This window comes from Ceratotherium simum, chromosome 2, assembly GCF_057802395.1.
Source record: "Ceratotherium simum simum isolate JZ-2026a chromosome 2, ASM5780239v1, whole genome shotgun sequence".
NCBI lineage: Eukaryota > Metazoa > Chordata > Mammalia > Perissodactyla > Rhinocerotidae > Ceratotherium > Ceratotherium simum.
Window position 1 is genome coordinate 84,293,818 of NC_141901.1, and position 15,778 is coordinate 84,309,595.

The 15,778-nt window shown below is 39.2% G+C and overlaps 1 protein-coding gene across 1 annotated transcript in view; it reads right to left on the reverse strand.

The window, feature by feature from the left end:
* PTGFR (prostaglandin F receptor) overlaps positions 1–15,109 on the reverse strand; it is a 49,375-nt gene extending 34,266 nt beyond the window's left edge. The window contains exons 1-2 of the mRNA XM_004431529.3: positions 14,519–15,109; positions 12,181–13,050 (exon numbers count right to left, since the gene is read on the reverse strand). Of these exons, the coding sequence (XP_004431586.1) occupies positions 12,181–12,978 (798 nt within the window). The 5' untranslated portion in view covers positions 12,979–13,050; positions 14,519–15,109. The remainder of the gene's footprint in view (positions 1–12,180; positions 13,051–14,518) is intronic.
* Positions 15,110–15,778: the final 669 nt, after the last annotated feature.

Below are 15,778 nucleotides of genomic sequence, written 5' to 3' on the forward strand. Positions count from 1 at the left end.
CACAAAAATATGCATGAAAGATTTCTCCAAAAAAATATAAAAATGCCCAACAAAGCACATTAAAAGATGCTCAACATCGTTAGTCATTAAGGAAATGCAAATCAAAACTATAATGACATTCACTAGAAGAGCCATAATAAAACAAACAAAGAAACAAAAAACCCAGAAAGTAACAAGTGTTGGCAAAAATGCAGAGATATTGGAACCTTCATGCACTGCTGATTAGAAAGTAAAATGGTGAGGCCATTGCAGAAAACAGTTTGGTGGTTCCTCAAAAAGTTAAACGTAAAATTACCATAAGACCCATCAATTCCACTCCTTGTTATATACTCAAAAGAACTGAAAACAAGTGTTCAAACAAAAACTTGTACACAAATGTTCATAGTGGCACTATTCACAATAGCCAAAAGGTGGAGACAATCCAAATGTCCATCAACTAATGAATGGATAAACAGAATGTGGTATAGCCATATGAATGAACATTTTTCAGCCACAAAAAGGAATGATGTACTGATACATGCCGTTACATGGAAGAACCTAGAAAACATAATGCTAAGTGAAAGAAGCCAGACATGAAAGGCCACATATTGTAAGATTCCATTTATATGAAATATCCAGAATAGGCAAATCTGTAAAGACAGAGAGCAGCTTAGTGCTTGCCAGGGGCCACAGGGAATGGGGAATGGGGAGTGACTGCTTAATGGATATGGGATTTCCTTTTGGGGGGATGAAAATGTTCTCAACAAAACAATGGCAATGGTTGCACAACACTGTGAATGTACTAAATGTCACTGAATCGTACCCTTTAAAATGGTTAAAACAGTGAATTTTATGTTATGTGAACTTTGTCACAATAAAAAAATAAAAAATAAATGTATCAAGATTGGTGTTGTCTTACATACTTCTATGACAAAAGAAAATAATAATAATATTTTATTTACAGTAGGAAAAAAGATTTTAAAATCCTAGGATAAAAATGATGTGAAGCACTGTCATGAAGAAAACTACAAAGTTATTACTCAAGACATGACTTTGATAACACGAGAGATTAACCACAATCGTGAAAGGAAATACTCCATATTGTAATTGATAAATTGAACACAAGTCTAAATAAAATGTGAAGAAGATGATAATTGTACATAAAGTTAAAGATAGATCAACAGAATGAAATAAAGTGTCCGGAAAGGTCCAAACACATTTAAGAATTTCACACATAATAAAAGTAGAAATTTAAAATAGCTGCAGAAAGATCATTCAATAAATGATTTGCGGACAACAGGCTAACCATTCTAAAGAAAATTCATATTATTAATTTGCAAACTAAACCCAAATAAACTATAAATGTACTAAAAACATAAATACAAAAAATGAAAGAGTAAAAGTACTGGAAGAAAAAGAGATGAATACCAATATGATCTTAGCCCGAGAAAAGTATTTCTTAACATGAAACAGCAGTAACCACTAAAGACATTGTTGATTCATTCACCACTTTTATAAATTAAAATACTAAATTAAAAGGCTAACAATGAACCTAGGAAAACAACTGCTTTTATAACAATTGATTTTATAATTATTTTTATGTATTAGCATTATCTGTTCTTTGTTATCCAAAGAGTTTTGGAAAATCATTTACAAATACCCACATATTCACAAAAGAAAGGAGATGATGCCCAATAATATAAGAAAAAAAAAGTTTATTAATCAAAGAAATTAAATTAACATATTTTGTTCATCAGATGAGTAAAAGGATGCACCCAGAATGTTAACAGTGGTTCTCTCTCGATAGTGAGATTTGGAAGATTTTTTTCATTTTAATTTGTAGTTTACTGTATTTTTTTACAATCAAATTTTACAATTAAAGAAAACATTATATTTTTTTAAAGTAGCTTGAGGGAATATAATACACAAAATTTAATATTCCTCAACCAGGAGAAGATGTCTGTGGAAATAAAGGGAGGTCTCTCCTTTCCAACGGAGTTCCTAAAACCTGAGAGTGCCTCTCTCCACCCCACACCCCACACCCCACACCGCCAGCTTCCTGCATCCTTCACTACCTTGTCTCTGCCCCTCTCCCCACTCCTCATTCTGTCTCTGTCATTCATGTGGCTTTTATTTTCCTTGTTTTCTGGTCCTATGCCGTTAACCTAAGTGCAAGAAGCAAAATAAAGGAATACATAATCATAATAATAATAATAACAATTACTGCTGCTGCTGTCACCACTACAGCCATGTTATTATTTAATACTTATTGATGCACCTTTGGGCCCATAGGTTCCTCCACTATCACTAAATCCTCTGCCCTGCTCCCAGGCAAGGCCAGAAAATTACAATTGGTTGTATTTATCCCATATTAAAAGTGGGAAAAGAAGAAAAAGGAGGATGCACATATGAATTAGAGGTTGGAGAAGAGAGTGCAAAGATCATGGATGAAATGAGGGAGCTAGAAAGTATAATTCTAGAATTTGCCTCAGGAATATTTTCCCAGGTGTTGTCTCTGCTCCATGGTTTTCCCTCCACCTAGAGAGACACCCAACATTTTGCTCAGCAAAAGTCTGCTGAAAGAATAAATCAATGAGTAAATTAACGAATATGAATTTGCTTTATTTTCTTCATTTCTATTATTAATGTTCACAGCAATTTGTTTTTCTTTATTTTCAGTCCTTTCTAACACTTTCTTAACCTAAATCCTTAGAAAGAGATGGTGGTTTTTGTAATGCTTCATTTCACCAACATTTATTTCTCTTCTACATCCTGATTTTCCTTATCAAAATATAGTATAAAATACTAATTTGAATTATTAAATTGTTATTTCTGATTTAATTTTTCTACTACTCATGTTTCATTGCTTGAAAATTCTTCTAACTTTTAATATTAATTTATTACAACCTGCTGTACTCTACCCTTGTTCCAGCCTGTCCCAAGTACTAAAGAGTTTCTTATTTGTACATCTTTATGGCTCCAGCAATTATACACATTCTAATCTCTTTTCTCCTTGGTTTTTATAATTTACATTACTTGACTTTGGATCACATTTATTTCCAGTAATTTTTCCTTCTAAATGATATACTATAGAAATCTTTCCCTTTTATAAGTTATCCAAAATCATCTCATCCACATACAGAAAATATAACTGAATATCTTCATATTTCAATTTCCTACACATGTCCTCGCTTCTCATTGTCTATAAGTACTGTTGCTTAAGGCCATAGATATTGTGACCAGTTAAATCACAGAGATTGTTCTTCTAGGATCTAGAACACTGCCTGGTACGTGGTAGGTGCTCAATAAATATCTGTCAAATAAATGAACAAATAATGACTTGTGGACCACCAAACTGGAAGTGACCGCTCCCTACTATAGCACAATTATTCACTTTATAACTAGTTAAAAAGTGCCTTTGATCATCTCGTTGACAAAATTATTGGCTGGCAGCATTAATATTTAATAGTTACAGCAACAATAATGACAATAGCATAATAACTGAAGCATACGGTTCTTACTACGTCAGGCACTATTTTAACTTACATATGTTAATTTATTCAGTCCTCATACAACCCAATGAAGAGGATACTATTACTAGACCTACTTTACATATGAGGAAATTGAGGGACAGGGTGGTTACCATCACACAGCCAGCAAGTGGAAGGAACAGGACTTGAACTCAGACTCTTAACTACGACACTACATTGCCTCTCCAAGAGCTAATATCTTAGCTCCTGGACAGGTTATATCTTTTACTCCAACGAAGTTATAAATTCTTTAAGGAAAGAGCTTTATCTGGAACCACTCACAACCCCAAGCATAGTGCCTTATACATAACGGTCCTAATAAGTTTTTGCTAATTTTAACTTGATTCCAATAATTTATAAATGAATGCCTTATAGACTATTATTTATTTATTAATTATTTATTATTATAAATTATTAGAATATTTGAATTTGAATAAGATGCAAAAGATTAGCAGGCAACATCTTTACTTCTGGTGAGACAATGAAACAAGGAGCAACAATCTGAAATTTCAAGCAGAAACGTCCAAGAAAGTTTTCTGAAGCTATGAGCTCCCTCTTTTCCCTTCCACTGCAACCAAACCATCTTACTAGAGGAGAAAATGGAAAACAAGTGAACTAAACACAGATGATTATTTCTAACTGACATGGTGGATGGCAATAAGCAACAAACTTTTTAAGGATTTCTAGATTTTGTTGAGTATTTACTCTGTGCCAATCACTGTATCATGAGATTGTAGGGAGGTCAAATTATTTTCTTCTGCTAGTACTTTTAAGCAAGCACTATTATTATAATCCGTTCACAGTTGTGCAAAATTGGCTTAGAGTAACTCCAGGTCACAGCTAAGAGGTGGTAGGGCTGAACCCTGCCCCTGGCCTATACTTGAATAACCACAGTATTCTAAAAGGAAGGCTTGATTTGGGACTATGCACAAAAAGCTAAAATAAATCCTTTTACATAATCCAGCCTCTGTCTCCTCCACCATCACACCACAGCCACGCTTCATGTTGGCATTCCACAGTCTGAATTTTATTTGGGGATTCAATAGCTTAGCACGAGTGAGAAAACTATCTCCCTGAGTGTATAAAGCCACAATTATATCCACTCCTCTGTGGCATTACCATCCTTATACCCAGGACAGAGGACAGACAGAATGACAAATTTACAAAAGCTTTGAAAGATAATATTTACAAATATCAAAAGACAAATTTCTCCTATTGGATGAAGTCCTCTCTAAATACAGATAAATGGCATTGATATATCAGGTGAAGTTTGGTGTGACTATAAATGCCTTCCAAAGCAAATATAAATGGAATGCATTTTCTATATCTCCTGTAAGGATAAGACTAAGCAAATAAATTTAAAACTGGCAACCCAGAGAGATTTGGGGCAAATCAACATCTTGAACTGTTCTTCAAATGTTTTGGGGCTTAATAAAAACCCCAAAACACAGTAAGCCAGAAGATTTTTATATCCATGACGGCATAAATTTAATCCACATGTTTCTGATTCGTTTACACTTGAATCATTCAAGCAATGTTTTGTAAGTGCCGTCTCAATGTTTATGATATCTTTGGGCATTTTTATAAGTCTTTCTCCTTAAAAACAGGAAGTCATGTTTTGCCAAGAGTAAATGAACTTAAAATGCCAATTTTAACTGGCCAAGTTTAATACCAGACCATCGTGGACATCTGAAGCAACAGATTTTTGTGTAAATTCTCAACCTAGCAGTGTCTTTTTTTAATTAATTGACCTTTGCTGGACAAATTTTACACCATACACTTTCATGAAGGGAGATGATATACTCAAATGAGTTCAATTCCAGAGGCCTATACAAAGCTCAATATAGTTGTCAAACCACACTGGAAACCTGCGTGTAATATGTCTTCTATTTAGATAATGTGTGAACAAATGGACTTCTGGAAGATTGTCGTAAGCCAGACTCTGCAGGAAACAGACTTTGAGACAAAGATCTACATGCACGAAGCTTTCTGGGGAGTGTGAGGCGGTGAGGGAAGCAGGGTTGGGCAGAGGGAGAAGCAGAGATGCAATCCAGTTGCAAGAAAGGCCTCAGCAAGCTCTGAATCATGGATGACCCTTCAGAAATGTCCCACGTGAGGCAAGGAGGTAAGTGCTCTGTACCCCCACATCCACCTGTCACTGCACACAGAATGACCAAAGAGAGGGGGGTACAACCATGGGCTGGGGGCAGCTCCCTTTGGCAGAGGGTAATTTCCCTGAGAGCAAGACTCACCCAAAAGGGGATGTGGGTGGGGCACCACAGTGTCCATGAAACAGGTCTGTTGGAATTTTCTAAGACTTAATCCTCTGTGAATATAAAACCTACCTAATCTTTTAGTCTGATTAGCAATACAAATTGAGCCATATATTCACTTAATCAGCTGCTAAAGACTTGACGTAAGCAAGCCCATTTTATAGAAAAATTTCAACATTTACCATAGAGATTTCATTTATGACAATGAACGACAAATATCTGTAGGCCTTTACTCAAAGTAATTTTCTCTTTCTGTCTCCTGACACGACCCCCTCAAAGATAAAACACCAATAAAAATAAATACATTTGGGGGGAAAAAATGTGTGAGTGTAGAGAGAAAGGCAGTGCTAAAGATAATGGGGCAAAAATGACTTTGAATAAGTTATATCACCTACTTTTTTCCTTTACCTTCAACACCTCCCATTCAATACTTGGTTCCTCAGTTCATCCATTCAACAAACATTGGTTTATGACCTACCGCTTATAGAAACTAAAACACAAACCAGTAATATAGAACCTAAGCACCAGGGACCACCGACACTAAGAGAGAAAATTGGCATGTAGACAAATAATTGTAATAGCATCATAATAAAATAATACCAATCCTAGTTTACCCACAAAATTTCTCTGGATGCTGGCAAAATTTCTAAATTCTAGCACCAGGTGCAAACTGTAGAATGTTCAGGATTCTCCGGGACTTCACTTTCAACTGATACTCCTGGGGAACCTCTGAACACACTTTCCTCCTCTCAGACCTCTCCAATCCAAATCCCAATTCGAGATATTAGAAGTATCCCTGAGGTCGACCACGCGAGTCCTGACCTTGTCAGCAGAGGGGTCCAAAGTGGAAACGAGTGCCATCGCCAACTGAGCCCTCCGTACGTGAGATTCATTTAGCAAATACTTATTGACCCCAACTCTGTGCCAGGCATGGGTCTAGGAACTGAGGATATAGCAATAAACAAGGTTCCTTCCTTCAAGGAGCTCATAGGCTAGAGGTAGAAGCCAAACAACAACCAAATAAACAGAGAAATGTATCCTATGTTATCGGATACTGCTAACTGCTATGAGAGAAACACAGTCGAGAAAGGGAAGAGAGAAGAGAAAGGGTACTTTTTAAGATAGTCTAGATAGAGGACGTGATATTTAACAGTGGAGTAGGGGAGAGAGCCACACGGACGTCAGGAGGAAAGTGCTCCAGGCAAGAGAACGCCAAGGTTCAGAGACAGGAATGTGCTCCCAAATCTTCTAGAACTGCTCCTCTGCCAGCCACTGTCATTGACCTCACGCAGCTTACTCCATGCCCACCCAAACACAAAAGCAGCCTGAGTTCCCATAAGGTAAACTACATTAATATATCTCTAAAGTATACCTTTTCTTCTGGATATGAATTTTGAATTATATGTGTCTGAGTAGTTAAAGAATTTTGTAGAAGTAGATCCTAAGTGTCATCAACCCTTTACCCAGACAACGTCATTGCTGCTTCCATATTCCAAACAAGCGAGCACTCCCACTTCACAAAGGAAACCAGCTAAAACAATTTATGAGAATACCACCTCTAAAAGCAGCAGCAATCCAAAAATAAACCCAAAAGACCTACTTTCCAGGATATGACATAAAACTATGAGTCCATTTTGTTCTTAATTTTAGAATGAAAGCTATGCAAAACCCTTTTATTTAGTACAGATACAATGGTGGATTGGTTAATTAATTTTTGTTTAATTTGGGAAATAATTTACACCTGTACACATTACATATGTACATGTTTATACATTTTACACATTTTCTTTTCACTTAAAACGTGTAAATGTACATCCATTCACCACCGTTTTGGTGTAGTGGCAAGTATACAAGACGCGTACACAAATTTTCATTACGTAGTTCTTAAATATGATAATGAGGGCCAGCTTTTCAAAGAAAACCATCTTCACTAACAGTCAAAATGTTCTATGATGTTGTGTTGCTCCATCATTTGCCACTAGCCCTGTAAGACCTGGTCATTATGATACCGATACCTTTAGTAATTCAGTCAAGTTCAATTAACCGTACAGTTCTTTGATTTATATCTGACAAACACCTTAGTAATCAAATGTTTAACTACATTGATTAGAAATACTAGCATAAGAGTAACAATCTTAGAAAAATCAAATTCAAACTCTACACATGCAAGAGAACACATTTCTTGGGTAAACTCACCTACATAAGAAATCATTTTGCCCTTCAAATACTTTATGCTTCTTTTCCCATTCAAAATGATCCTCTATCCCCGAAGAGAAGGTAAACAAACATATAGCAGCCTTCTAGTAAAGGATCACTGAAGTTTAATAGTGTCATAACGTCTACAGTTGCTGCTTTAGGGAACAGATTAAAAATTACCATTTGGTTTCAGTATTTGCTTAATTAACTCTTACCTACAAAACTCAGAATCCACATTCTGGTCAATCATTTCCAATCTTTTGACATTCATACCACTTAAGTTACAGTCAACCAGTCAACAAGTATTTATCGCTCTGCCAAACTAGTGAAATAAGCATAGCAATAACAATAGATTCCTTTTAGGGTTACATACTCTAGAAAGAACATTAAAAAGAATCATTACCTGTATAAAGACAGAAACAAAGAATATTAAGAAAATGTTACCTGAAAGTGCTGAGAAATGTCTTTTTTCCCCTCACTCTAGAAACATCAAAAGAATGTCTTCAAGATTTATTTATTTAGGAAAAGAATTCACCTAGGAGGCACACAAGATGATTTTATAATTGCCATTTGACTCTCAAAAATTTTTGTGTTAATTTATTGCTAAATGGAACTGTAAACTAATAAGTGTCTATTATAGTTTCCTGTATTTTTCAGCTGGGATTGTAATTAAATGAATTTATATGTCAACCATATTTAAAACTATAAAATAGAGATATTGTAAAATTTAAGAAGTCATTAACAAGTTATATGTTAAACTAATATTATGATCGTACTACATTTCTAAATCTCAACTCCTAAACATACACACACACTTTTCCGCCTTGGGGAAAATAAAACACATTAAATTAAAATTTAAAAAACAAAAAAACACCACAGGGGATTTTTAGGGCAGTGAAACTATTCTGCATGATACTGTAATGGTGGACACATGTCAGTCTACATTTGTCCAAACCCACACAACGTAGAACACAAGGAGAGAACCCTAATGTAAACCAAAGACTTAAGTTAATAACAATACATCGGTATTGGCTCATCAATCATAACATGTGTCCCACACCAATGCAAGATGTATTAACATCTTGGGGACGCCTGGGGGGTTGGGGGAGACATGAGGAGGTCTATGTGAACTTTGTGCTTTCCACTCACTTTTTGGTAAACTTAAAACTACTCAAGAAAAATAAAGTGTATTAAAAAGAGAGAGAGAATTCAAACAAACATCATGAACATCTTACCTTTGTATTGGTTAGAATTCAATCATCAAAATTAATAAAGTATCTCCTTTGTCATCAGCTGCAAATTTAAATAGTTTTAGAAATTATGCCACTATTGATAAGCCCTGATGCAATGCATCCTATCAAGTACAGACACCATCATCTGCCTTGCTCATTTCCTCCTTTTAGCGTAGCCACCTGTACCTTTGCTTCATTTTGAGGCTTGAAAATGACAGTGAGCACAGGTCACAGAGTGTGTGCAGATGTTCAATTCAAATTACAAATCCAACAATTTGTGCTTATCAATCATAGAGAGAAGGTACACGGTGTAAAGTAGGGCATTGACCTGGAAGCTGTCACCATTATAGTACATCTATGGGTACATCTGCAGTAGTATATAGTACTACATCTATAGTACATATAGAAGCTTGGTTTCAGAGGTATTCTAAAAAACTAAGAAGCTTTTAAAATATAGGATGGGCAGGAGAATGATGGCTCAGTCACTAACATCTAAGCAATTCCTCCTAGGCATTTAACAAAAAAAGGAGAAATGTTTCAACTGAGGTATTAGTATTGGGTGTTATTTTGGCATTCCAAGCCTGAGTGTTTTACTAGGTTTCCACTTAGAACTGTCTGATGGCCTTACCTAACGCCCAAGGCCTTGTGTTCAGCCCACAGAAGTTATAAATTCTTTGGCCAGAACTTGCCATGAAGAGCCAAGTCTCCACAAGAGAAACCAGGAATGCAAAGAATGCTTGAAACAACTCAAAATATCAATCCATCAAGGAGTGTCTGTGGTACACCTACTACACATCTAACACAGAAATAATTTTCACACTAAAAAGCATTTGAGAAGTACTGATATATTATTGATGTCACAGACGTATCAATAATTCATTGTTAAATAGAACGTAGACCTCAGAAAATGTTTCACAAAAATAAAATTATGTTTCCACTAGGAAATATGTTCAAAATATGAATTAAATGGTAATATCTACTTTAACAGTGAAGCAAACCAAAAATTCAGGAAAAGAAATTAGAGGAAAACATAAATTCAAAATAGCCATGGCGAGAGTGAAATTTTGCTACCTTCCATAGTCTAGTAGTTAACCCATCATTCCTAGCTCTCCAAGTCAAAAACCAGAACTAAGCAAAATTTTAAAGGTGACTCAGATCAAACAAAAACCAAAGCCCCAGTGATTACCTCAGTTGTCCAGACTCTCTGTCTCCCACTCAGTTCACGATTTCATTATTTTCAGGCTTTCTTCAGGACTATGAACTTCACTTTTAAAATGTCTTTAAATATTTTCAGCTTCCTTTTTTCTCTCCTTATTCGTATTCCCTTTCCAACCCCCAAATTAATTTTAACTCTGCTCAGACTCACTTTGCATTTTGAAAAGCTACTCTATTTCAAAGTTTAAGGAAAAAAAAGAAGCATTATTCTAAGGAAATGCCCTCTGTCAAGTGGCATAAATTAAACTCTTCAAGAATGATCACTGAAATGATTCCAAGTGTTGAGAGAACTGGCCTCTGCTGTTCAGACTGAGACAATTATCTTGTGAGCACAGGTCAGATCCCTGCGTGGGGTCATCTAAACTGACAACAAGCAGGCCTCAAAGTGTTGACTTGCCTAGACAGACCCAGCCTAGCCCCACCGTGGGTCAGTTCCTAGGACCAGTTCAGGAACACCATGAAAAAATATTTAAATGATTTAACAATGCAAGAAGCTAAATTCAAATGGTGAGGAAATAACATGAAGGGAACTAAATAAATATTCAAAAAGCAGAAATCCTTTTGCAAAATAAAAGCAGCTATCATACGATCTGTCTGCAGCAGCAGCTCCCACAAACTTTTCTGTGCATCAGGATCATCAGGATTGTCTATTAAAACTCCACTGGCAACAATTCGTGGGCAATGGGCCTGTTGGGGGCTAAGAAAACTGCTTTAGTAACCAGTACCTTCATACTACCATGCAAGGTGTGACCACGACCTTTGTGTTATGTCTACCTTTGTCTCACCCCTTTGCCTCACCTCTCCCTTTGTATCACCTGGACACCAGCCCGTTTCCCCACTGCTACAAAAAAAAGAATGAAAATAATCTTTGCTGCCATCATTAGCTACGCACAGAAGGATTTTTCTTTCCTGGCATGTTGTTATTCTTTCCATCATAAAGTAAACTGCTGGAGGGAGTTAAGGTCAGACTATCAATCATAAGCATTTTTTTTCTTGTCTTCTACCTGGAAAGTAATATACATGACTTATGTTTGCTGCTAATTCCATAATTTTAGGCTTCATTTCCAAATAAAAATGCCAAGCTGTCAAATATAGCTGCTGGCTAAATTAAAAAAAAAAAAAAAAAAGGAACGAAATGATAATGGAAGAATCCCTGGCCCTCCTGCCAATCAGACCTCTCCCTGCACTCCTTGCATCGCTCCTGGGTTAGTGAACTCGTGACTTCCTTACCTGGTCTATCCATATAGTTCACCTGAACCACCCAACTATCTCGACTCATCACCTCCCTTTGCAAGCTGAGACCTGGTGATTGTGTTTAGAAGAACCTGGTAGCTTGACCATAAATTAAAAGTCTGGATAACTTTCTACCAAGACTTACTGGAGTCCAGTCCAATATTGTATTATAGCTGGTCATTTTTTTCACATTTTAGAAACTAATCATATTCAATATATTAAAACTATGTTATTTCTGTTAAAATTACTTTATACTGCAATACAAGCAGGTAACACTACCATTAGAATTGTTTAGCAAGGCATTTCCTTCAGTTCAGGGCTTGTGGGGAAATAACCATGTGTGGCATAAATGGCTTAATTCTAAGCCAGAGCTCAGCGCTGAAGTAAGGTGTAAATTGTAGCATTTAAAAGACTGAACAGTGCTGCCCATCAAGACTAACCACTTTGAAAAAGACAACAAAACTTGTATTGAACATGAATTAACCGAAGAAAGCAGAAAGTGTCAAAATGTTAGGTTCTTACCAGAAATGGACTCCAGCAAATGCAGGAGACACACATTATAGCCAGGAGCTGGATGACCATTTCGAAATGATGAGATCTGCCTTGTCTGTGCTGCTGACTCTTAAATTTAACTCTTACAAGTGTAATTCCTGTGATGGCATTGCACAAGAAGGAAACACCAAGGGCTAAGAGCCCCAGAAAAGAAAAAAGTAGAAGATAAAACCTATCTTCCCAGTCTTTGATGTGTTCTGTGTTGTAGAAACACCAGGTCCTCGAGGCTTGAATTTTATAGTCGCGATGCCCAAGGATGGGCAGTAAAGCTACGAAAATGGCAAACAGGCACACGCCACTCAGGATCATTTTCACATGTTTGGATGTAATTTTCGTAGAATGAAATATTGGTTTGGTGACTCCGATACATCGCTCAATGGCCATCACACTGCCTAGAAGAAGTGGGCACAGACCAGAGAACACCATGCAGATACCAAAAATACTGCAAAGGATGTTTGATTGGTCAAAGCGGATCCAATCTTTATCAGAAGCATATACAAAGACTGCTATAGCTCCATTGATGAGGTGGCCAAAGAAGTCTGTGATGACCAGGGCACTAGCCAAAAGCAGAAACGATGCCTTGGACTTCTGTCTAAATCTCTGATATGCCTTCATGAGAATAGCAATGGCAAGGCTGTTTGATAAGATTCCCACTGTCATGAAGATTATTGAAAAAAACACTGAGAGCCGGTTTTCCGTCTGGCAAGTTGTATTTGAAAGGAGCCCAGCTGCAGGAGACACTGGCTGTTTGGAATTGTTCATGGACATTGTTGTGGAGATAAAAGCCGGCCACTCAAGTCATCTCCCTCTCAAAACAGTGCAGGCTTGCCGTCCAGACATCTGTAGCATAAAGACAGAGGATTTATGAGCACCGGTAACTGCTCATCTGACATTTAAGACCGAAGCGCTCCAGCACCCCGTGGTGGGAATCAAATTTATCTGGCCTATCAAAAGCAAGGTTGCATCATAGTGAAAACAGCACACATCTGCCTGTGGTTCCACGACTCATTTTCAAGGTAAAGAAGCTGCCAAAATTGAGACCCCCTGGTTAACCTCTGTGGCCCCTCTGCACAGGGGCACCTCCTGAATCTCCTCCTGACACTTCACTGACACATTAAAACTTTTACAAAAATCACTAACAAGATTAGATTTAAACCCAATAAAGTTCTTAAAGGCATAATAGTCTATTTAAATAACTAGATAATATTTTAAGGTTTTCGCTTTTTTCTTTGATGGGCTTTGTCCCCAAACTGCAGATTAGTCCTTAGGTGAACTACCTGTTTGTCAGGCAGACAAAACAGTCTGCTCCAAACTTTGGGAGGGGGTACAGGGGACCAGCAAGCTCATTGATGTTAAATGGGGCTTCTCTGAATAAGTTCTAAAACTATTTGATTTAGATCAAATATCAGCAAACCACACGCATCAGTGACCCATGGAAGGCAGAGCGCTGAGGCTCTAGAACGGTTTTCTGGTCCAGCTACCACCTGTGCAGAAACCCTGGCTTGTGATAGGAAAGGAGGCGAGGGCGTTCACCATGAGCACATCTGCCTAGATGCTGTGAAGTTACGGCTTCAGGGTAGCAACATCCAACACAAAGTATTTATTCGTCGCTCTTTCCCTAGTGAGTTGAGGCCTGAGTCACAGACCCTCAATACCCACGACCACAGCCACCCCGCCCCGAGCTAATTCGCTTGGCGTTTCCCGAGCAGCTTTCCGGGAGGCTGGGAATTCCGGAGCCAGCCTTTCCTGGGACCCGCTCCAGTGGGGCCGCCCGGGTTGCCGGGAGGGCGGCCGCCTCCTCCAGGTCTTACTCACAGCCCGACTTTCTCCCGTTACGTCCCCGCCGCCCGCATTGCTCTGCTTGCAACATCCTTCCCAAACCTCCTAACTTGCTGAAACTTTCTGCGATTGCTCAAACGCCAGAGGGCCGTTTTCCCTCCCACCCCCGGGGGCGCCAAAGGCCTGCTCTGGCCCAGGTGCGGGACTCGAAGTGTCGCCGGGAGGGAACCACGCGGCGAAAAGGGGATCGCTCCCTTCGCCCATTTCCCTCCTCTGAGACCCTCTCTACCCGGTCCCCGTGCGGGTAGCGCAGAATCGGGACGGGTCAGCCCGAGTACCCTGCTCTCTGCGAATCTTCCCAGCTTGGGGCATCTGGTCCAAACCTGTTGCCAAGCTCAGGCTAAGGTGCCCTCCAGTGCGGCCGGCTGCAGCTGCCGCCGGGCGACCGGAGGTGGGGTAGCCAAACCTCCGTCGAGTTGAGCATCCCGAGGCCGACGCGTGGGAATCCAGCCGCTGGAAGGGTGCTTACCTTGGCATCGCGGGCCGCCGGCAGGGCTCTCGGCGGAGAAGCAGAGCGCGCCGCTCGGTGCGCCATCGCGCCCGGCTCCGCTCCGCCGCCGCGGGTTCCTCGGGCGCCGCGCTCGGCTCCGGCCCCGGCTCCGGCTCCGGCCGGGTCTCGCCGCGCGTCCCTCCGCGCGCTCCCCCAGCGCGGAACCTGCCGGGCGCGCTCGGCTCCTCCGATCCCTCAGCACCCAGCGGCGCTCGCAGCCTGGGCGAGATGGAGGGCGCGGGTGACCTCCGCCTCTTTCTCTTCTGCCTCCTCTCCGCCCCCTTTTCCATGAGCCCAGAGCCGGACCCGGAGAGACGAGGGCATCCCGCTCGGATGCTACGGCACCCCCAGCAGCTTCAGAGCTGCCCTCTCAGCAGCCCGACCACTTAGGGAAAAGTTTTGTTTTAACTCATTTTCAAGCGAAAGGCGCCATCTCTAAGGCTGCAAAATAGGAATCTGGAGAGCTGAGGAAAGCTTACAGACAGCTGGCTTGATAGCGTGTTGGACTGTCAGATTGCAGTTTGCAGAGCGAAATCATCCCAAATCCAGCTCGAAAAGGATAAAGAAACCAGGTAGAAAGAAAGAGATGGTGTATTTGAAGAAAGGCTTAGTGGCTGATATCCCCAGGGGTTAAAAACAGGTAGTCAAGCCACGTGTTGTAAATGGAAACAGTCCCTGCCTTAGGGTTCGCTGTCACTTAGAGGACTGGACTATGTTTCTGGCTTTCTAAGGAATGTGAGAAAAGGGATGAGAAGTATTCTTGAAGGGCGCCTGCAGATAAGGGATTGTAACATTTTAATGATTAAAAAAGCCCAATGGTGAGAGAATTTCTAGATATATTTACCCAGAGATGTGAATCTAAAAATTTTGTGCAGAAAATTTCGTGATCAAGTAGACAAATATCCACTACTTCATAAGAAACTGTGATTTGAGCCGTTTTAATACTGTAACTGTTTTTTGCTAATATCATTTTGACCCATACCTATTAACTGTCTCATTTTTCCAGGTAACCACGTATGGGAATCTATTACTGATCTTTGCTCTTTTTATTTTAGTAAAACGTTGTTACCACCTATGTGAAAAACCAGTGCCACATGGAAATAAACCCTCTTTTCTCCATTCTAAAATCAGAAGAGGCCTCTAAATTTCTGGAAATTGAAAAGGATCATAAAATGCTGAAGCGAGATAAAATAAATTAGTCATTAACTACAGAAAAGAATGATTGCACAGTTTTCCCTT